Below are 8,338 nucleotides of genomic sequence, written 5' to 3' on the forward strand. Positions count from 1 at the left end.
CAAGTGTTTGACAGGGGTTACACTTTAGCTGAGGTGATGTCCAGCCGACTGTTATGTCAGAGGTGTGTCACCATAGATACTGGAAACGTCTGTGTCACATTAAGAACAGCAGGGAACCCATCCAAATGTCTGTTCACATGTACGAAACTTGAGTTTCTGACAGCGAAGGGAAATGGGAAAGCAATTAAGCTTTGCAAAAGTATTTAAATGAAATTCTTAAAGCATTTGTGTGTTCATGTGAATGGGTGTCCAGGTCACATTTTATCCTAAAATAAAAAGAAAATGGTAATTGTAACATTGTAATTCCCTGCTTTCTTTCATTTTCAGACACATACTTTCATGATAATTAAGCCCTCTGGTTACACTTTAGTTTAGGGACCAATTCTCACTATTAACTAGTTGCTTATTAGCATGCATATTACCAGCATATTGGCTGTTTATTAGTACTTATAAAGCACATATTTATGCCTTATTCTGCATGACCATATTTTAGATCCCTTAATTCTACAACATACCTAAGCTTAACAACTACCTTACTAACTGTTAATAAGAGGGGGTAAAATATGACCTTGACATATTGTGAGATGCGTAAGATTCACATGCATGATATCATATTCAATTTGATTATATATTATTGTAAACAAGAGATAACATATCAGTCTGAAAGAGGATGATACTTATTACTATTTCCTTCATGGACTATTATAGACGTTTGAAATATGCCATCACTCCCACATTTGCAGTTTAAAAGCGATTCACAGCGAAAACAAAAATAACCCAGCGTCGACTGACATTTTTGGAAGTATTGTGATGCTGACACCTACCAAAATATGTCACCTTTGCCAGCTGCTCTCCTTAGTGCTTCACCCAGGCCAGTAACCAAGAAACAATGTGCTTGTCAAACAGCATTTACTGGAGTTTTATTGGTCAAAAATAGATTCAAACTCTTCTTCTTTGTTTTGCAGGTCACGCACCTTTGATTCTTCCTCATTGTGTTGACCTCCACCTCAAAATCAAATGCCGAAGAGAATTTGAAATATTGAACCAGTGGGTTTGTTCTGGTTGAATTTGGTGGCTGTCTGATATCTGGAGCCACATGACTGTCCAGGCTGGAAGGATAGAGGTGGCGCTAGTTGACTTTGAGGGTATGGAGAATACTAACGGTGTGGACAATTTCAATGACCCAGACTATCCCAATGAGATGACGGCTTTGAGGGTAGAAATCCCAGAGTTTGGACCTGGCAGCACCTACTGCAATTCTGCAAAAGTGTTGCCATATAAAGAGAAGACCCCACAAAATCTGGACAAACCGCAATCGCCTGTTCTACCCCCTCACACGAGGAGAGGTCGTGCCAGCTGCGCTAGTCTGATTTCCAACTGGAAGTTACTTGTGAACAGTGAAGGATCACAAAGTGAGACAATCTTCAGTAAACTGGCCAAAGAATACGAGGACTTTTTTATTGATAAGCGACCTCTTGATGAAGGCGATCAAAAGATTATCATTAACATCGCCGGTCTTCGCTTCGAAACCCGTCTGAGGACCCTCGACCAGTTCCCAGACACCCTTCTGGGCAACCCAATGAAAAGAATGGGCTATTTTGACCCCATGAGAAACGAGTATTTCTTTGACCGCAATCGTCCGAGCTTTGATGGGATCCTGTACTACTATCAGTCAGGGGGGAAGGTCCGGCGTCCTGCGAACGTACCTATAGATGTCTTCGCGGATGAGATTATCTTCTACGAGTTAGGACAGGAAGCCATGGACCAGTTCCGCGAGGAGGAAGGCTTTATCAAAGATGTGGCGACTCCACTGCCGCCCAATGAGTTTTACAGGCAGTTCTGGCTGCTTTTTGAATATCCCGAGAGCTCAAACGCAGCCCGAGGGGTCGCGCTCGTTTCCATCCTCGTCATCGTCATCTCCATCATCATATTCTGTATAGAGACTCTCCCAGAATTCCATGAGGACCTGGAGATTTTTCCGATTGCGGGTGTTTCCTTCAACCAGACGCATCCTTCAGGTGCTCCTCCAAGTGCCTCTCCCAAAACCATCACCAGCACCTTCTCCGACCCCTTCTTCATTCTTGAGACTGCATGCATCATCTGGTTCTTCTTCGAGTTCTGCGTGCGTTTCCTGGTTTGCCCCAGCAAGCGGGAATTTTTTAACAACATCATGAACATGATTGACATTATCTCCATTATTCCCTATTTCGTCACTTTGATAACTGAGATCGTGACCACCACCAATAAGTCCAACACGGGGCAGAATATGTCCCTGGCCATCCTGCGAATCATTAGACTGGTCCGAGTCTTCAGGATCTTTAAACTCTCCAGACACTCCAAAGGGCTGCAGATCCTGGGCCAGACGCTCAAGGCCAGCATGAGGGAACTTGGCCTGCTCATCTTCTTTCTCTTCATAGGCGTCATCCTCTTCTCCAGCGCCATCTATTTCGCTGAGGTGGATGATCCCAACACCCAATTTGTTAGCATCCCTGATGGATTCTGGTGGGCAGTAGTTACCATGACCACTGTGGGATATGGAGACATGTATCCTATTACACTAGGCGGTAAGATGGTGGGCACTCTATGTGCCATTGCTGGGGTATTGACCATCGCCCTGCCTGTGCCTGTAATAGTCTCCAATTTCAACTACTTTTACCATAGAGAGAGAGATCAGGAGGAAAAGCAGCCCATTGCTGAGACATCCGAACAAGATTTAAAGTCAGGGAACAATACAAAACATGGAAGTAGTTCTTCTCTGAACAAGGCAAATGGAGTGTGAATCTCATTAAACATATTCAGGTCATATTTCACAACAAAATCAAGAGATTATATTTTGCATAAAGAAAATAGTCTATTTTAGTATCACTGCAAGTTTTATCGTAACAAATAAACACATTATCATTCCAGTTCTCAGTAATGCATCTGGATGTTTTACCTTAATTATTTTGTAACTGTTATTATTCTCAATGGCGATTTTCATTAGATTCCCATTAATGTAGTATTGTATTTATCATTATCGTTTAAAGTGCCCCTATTATGCCATTTTTAAAGTTCCTAATATTGTTTTGGGAGGTTCCTGCAACAGGTTTACATGCATGCAAGGTCAAAAAACACTTTCATTTTCTCATAATATACATTTAATTTCACTGCATTTCTCAATGATTCGTAAACGATTCGTACGAAGCAGTTCGAAGAAACAGGTTCTCTAAACCCCTCCTTTCCGTGAGCCTACTCTTCTCTGATTGGTCAGATGACCCAATCTTTTGTTATTGGTCTACCGCATACAGCGCATGTCGGAAACAAAGCGCCAATTGCCATAACTGAATGACAGCTCCATAGAGAATGTATGGAGAGAAAAGATGGTTTCAATTTTACCTTATAAATTCAAGCCTGAGTCCAATGATGAAACGTCTAGTTGATCAACCAGATGCTGATTCGCAAGCACGACTGGAGCAGGATGTTTCTCAGTGGTAAGTGTCAACTTAAGTTTGTGGTAGTTATAAGACGTGATAGCAGAGTCATTGTTATAATTTATTTAGGTGTACGTGTGGGAACTGTATCAGAATGCCAAGCGAAGGTGAAAACGCCCAACGTAGAACATAGGCCAGCATTATGCAAATGTGTTACCCCGTGACGTGTTGCCATCATAGAAGTGGGATTCGAATTCCTGATGACTCGTTTAGGTGATTTTTTTTTTTTTGAGAGACAATAACTTTATTTACCGTGCACTGTCGGCTTCACAACTTTGCAGATATTTTATATTCACAGACAGCTACATTACACACTGCATGAAAGGCAATATTCAAAATGGCATATTAGGGGCACTTTAAATGCTTTACAACAAATACTTCCAAGATGAATAAATGAATGTTCTTCACAGGTTTTGTGAGATTCAGCCAATAATGTTTCATTTTTAGTGCTTCAGCGTTTCTGCTTTTTTTTTTTTTTTTTCAATTCTTGGGAACAGATTATTATAAATGCTACCTAACTTGAATGATATTACAGATTATCTAATTTAAATTGCACGTTAGAAATCCATCTGTGTTGCATAATCATTTTATTAAATAAAACTAAACCTTCTCATAATCTCATAAACCTACCACATCAGGTCCACTATGTGCAGTTAAAAATTACAGAATCACTCTGAAAATTAAATGACAATTGCACTGTTATCAAGTGTGTTTGGGTGGCTCAATGCTTCCACCAGCAAACTACAATTTTGGGTAACCCGCAAAATGACACTTTTAACATTTATCTCTAACACCATTGTCTCTATGCATGTTTTTCTAATATAATTCCAATTTAAGTAATGCATTTCATAAATGTATCATTTTGCATTTGAAATGATAATCATTATGGTTTGTTGTGGCACTTTAGAGGAAGCTCAGCCAATGAAGAGGAGAAATGCATTCAGAGTTTTCCACTTACAGTCCATATTAATTTCTATGAGCTTAACAGTGCCTTTCACTCAGATGCGTTGAACCTGTGGCAGGCATGCTGTCATACAGGTTTTATATTGAGTGGAATTCCCTTGTATTAATGGGGAATGTTGTCTTGATTCGAATTAAATGTATATTCATAGACCTAACAAGACTTCCAAGTCTTGTTCTCTTTCTCAGATTCAACAGTTACCCAGAGAAGGTTAGAGAAATTAAGAATTTTCTTTGAGAAAAACATCCTGAAACAAGATAAAGACATTCATTCTTTTATTTTTTATTATTTAGCTAAATAAGTGAAAATATATAGCATTTTGTTGGAGAGAGAATCAGGGATTCTCACTGTATTATATAAGTTGTTTTGCAAACTCTTGTGAATCTTGGTGAGCTGTTCCCCAAGACAAACTGGATATAAACACATATTTTCATTGTGTTTTTGATGTTTTAACTGCTGCTATTTTATATTTACCTGGAGTTACATCATTTTAGTATGAAGAAGTAGTGTGTTCTTGTTCTTTTAATAGGTGTCATTGTTAATCTGACATTTATTTGCACATTTTGCCTCTATAATGATGGTTCTTCTAACTGAACGTTGTGGTGGTTGTGCTAGAGAATAAACTGTACATTTAAACAAATCCTTTTATTCTATAATTAGAATCTAATGAGAATATTCAAAGCCTTCAAAATATTAATAAGGAATCTTCAGGAACTTGAAAACCATGTGCTTAGCCTGACAACTGATCATATTTGGTTGTAAATGTATGACTGTAAATAAGTGAGAACATAAAGCCATTTAATGTGGTAATAATTGTGTACTGTATGTATTAAAATTATGCATTGTGTAATCGTTGCAGTGTTTGACCTAAAATGCAAATCACAGTGAAATGAAGCTCAGGCTGCTGTGGTCACTTCAGAACTTGTTTCAATAATTAGCATTACAGACTTGCATTTCTTAGCTGAAATAGTAATTTTGTTCTTTCATGTTAGACATGACATGTTCCTTTACTGATATAAATGCATTTTTTTCTTTTAGATTTTCATAATTTGGCAGGAGAGCAAAGACTTTGCCTGTGAGCATAAAATTATTCAAAAAGTAAAATATGGAAATCATCCTGCAGTGTGACTGTTCTCAATATGAACTGCAATATACAGAAACCTATTAAAATGAATAATGTGAAAAGTAGTTCAATTAAAAGATATTGGCATTATCTTGTTGGAGTGTGTTATCACAAATGACTAGTTATGGATTTACACATTAACTAAAACAATTTAATTGTGGCATGACTGTCCTAATCTTATAAATAAACATTAAAATGAGCAATATAGATACAGATGCAATTAAAAGATGCCTTTAAAATTGTGACTTAGCATTTTTCCAATAACCTGCATTCACGTTTTTAAATCACACCAGTGTTTTACATTAGTCTGCTGGTATTGTAGTCAGAAAGTGTGTCGAGAAGTTATCTGGCAGTCAGGTCTTTGAGGTCCCCCACCTCTCTGAAAACCCCTTTTCCTCATTCACTGTTATATAAGATACCAGCAATAACAGTCTTGACTTTCACTGTAACCTGACCAGCTCTTCTTTTTTTTCTTTCATCAGAGACAGATCATAGCCATGCTTCCTTGTTTGTCTCACATTGTTGCTTGGCTGTTTAATCACCCACTATACCCTCATTCACTATTCCACATACATTACTCCACTAATATATGAATAAAAACGCATGTCCATGATGAATTCATTCAGTGAGATGCTCACAGGATATAGTGCTTAAGGAGCTAGCCGCTTATAGTGTACAGCAGTTCATTGTTGTGTGCACTTGATAATGTCCACTATGGTTTCGGACACCTCTACAATTGTCTGCCCCCTCAAATACTGCACTATATAAGGGTATCGGGGCGATTTTGAGCACAGCCCATCTCTTTTTTCAGTGTAAAATGAAGATTTGGATGTGTCTAAAGAGTATGAAATAATTTAACTACCACAGTTTTCTTACTTCTCTTGTGAAAAAGAATGGGCTTAACTGTATGAAATGTGCACTTGTTGTGTACTTCAAATATTTAAAATATATTTTTAATTTTTATTTAAATTATTGTTATTTTAATTATATATATTTTTTTAAATGTACTTGCAGGCAATGTAATATTGATGAAATAAATGCTATTAAAGTGTACTTAAAGGGAGTTCACTTTACTGTTTTAACACACTTTAATAAGTGACACATTAAATGTCACACATTTTACTTTAAAGTACATTTCAAATCATTATAATCTTTCGTCATGCTTTCCAGAAGTACACTTGTTTTGATGTGTTGACTAACATACTAAAGCACATCTAAAGTACTTAACTCTAGTGTAATATTTGATATTACAATTAAAGTTCATACATTTTGGAAGTACTAAATTGCAAATTTAGCACTCTTGTTAAAAAAAACTCTTAAGTTCAGTTAATTGCACTTAATATAAATTTAAACAATAATACATTTTAATACTAAATAACATGCAGTTAAGTGTCTGAACATGTTACATTCAGTTCACGCTTAAGTGTGTTATTTCCATATTAAGTACTCTTTTTAAAAGTATGCTAAAGTGTACTTCTTTTTTTAAGGGTTGTGTTGATGTATTTCCTGTTGAAACAGGAAGTTGGGCCGGAACATAGGAAAGTACTCATCCCCTTTTAATTATATAGCATTTGTATACATACTTGCTAAATGCTAAAGCTAGTCAGAGGCAGGCAGTATATAATGTGTAGTACATCTAATAAAAGTTTATTGCTGTCAACTCTTAGGAGCTATTAGCATAGCCTCAAAGCTAAGAAATTAGCTAAAAACTCAAATTTTGATTTCACTAGTGAGTCAAACATAGTTAAAATTAGGATAGCACTGCATTACCTCTTTTCAAATTCACAAACTGCACAAAGATCAACTCTGTGACTTGTTTTATCTCCAGTCATAATAGCTTTGCCTCCTGACAAAAGCCCCAGGAGTGATCACTGAAGAACAGGTAACACTAGCCCAAGCGCTGGCGCGCGCCAAGAGGTAAGACACAACAATGGCCACTGGTCAAAGTAAAGACTGAAACAGTGTTGGATGAACGCATGAAATGTGACAAGGTACATCAGGGAAAGAAACAGCTGTGAGCAGGAGAGGCAGGCGATGAGAGAGGCTGTCAATGCTGTTATTCATGGAACTGAAAGCAGCTCTTGAAGGGTATGATAAGTATAATTATGATAGTCAGATCTATTACATAGCAAATGGCCTGTAACAAGGTCTTAGGAATGATTTAGGTGTGTGTGTGAGACTGTGTTTGTGATTTCTTGTTTTTCATTTAACTGGATGACATGACACTCCTCCTACATACGCACACACAAAACCAATGCAATATTTATGTACAGTAAACCGAGCAAACTGAGTGACCCCATTTGCACTACACACTGGTTGCCAGAGTCCAACTTTAACTCTCATAAAGCACCAAATATAAGGGGGAAAAAATGTAATTCACAGAATTAAAAACAGGCTGATCAACAGGCTACTATTTTTAAGAACTGCAAAAGTGCATTGCTTAAATGTGAAATTTAATTTCTGTGGTAGTAATGCCACTAAAAGGCACCTCCAAAAATCACGACTGTTTCACAGCTAAATAATTGAATTGCCATAATCACAAAAGTGTGTCTTTAAAATGCAGATTACACACATAACTGTATTTAAGCCTAGTACATTCACCTACCATTAGCAGATGTTGTTCATTTTGGACCCTGCTAATGACTGATTGTAGAATATGTTAATTAAAGGGAGTCATATGATGCGATTTCAATTGTTCCTTTCTCTTCGGAGTGTTACAAGCTCTTGGTGCATAAAGAAGATCTGTAAAGTTACAAAGACTAAAGTCTCAAATCCAAAGAGATA

The 8,338-nt window shown here is 37.3% G+C and overlaps 1 protein-coding gene across 1 annotated transcript in view; it reads left to right on the forward strand.

Annotated features, from left to right (window-relative positions):
• The first annotated feature begins 960 nt into the window (after positions 1–960).
• LOC107673534 (potassium voltage-gated channel subfamily A member 10-like) overlaps positions 961–8,338 on the forward strand; it is a 9,451-nt gene continuing 2,073 nt past the window's right edge. Inside the window, exon 1 of the mRNA XM_016467155.1 lies at positions 961–2,775. Within this exon, the coding sequence (XP_016322641.1) occupies positions 1,097–2,775 (1,679 nt within the window). The 5' untranslated portion in view covers positions 961–1,096. The remainder of the gene's footprint in view (positions 2,776–8,338) is intronic.

Source organism: Sinocyclocheilus anshuiensis, unplaced genomic scaffold, assembly GCF_001515605.1.
Source record: "Sinocyclocheilus anshuiensis isolate Anshui unplaced genomic scaffold, SAMN03320099.WGS_v1.1 scaffold453, whole genome shotgun sequence".
Lineage (NCBI taxonomy): Eukaryota > Metazoa > Chordata > Actinopteri > Cypriniformes > Cyprinidae > Sinocyclocheilus > Sinocyclocheilus anshuiensis.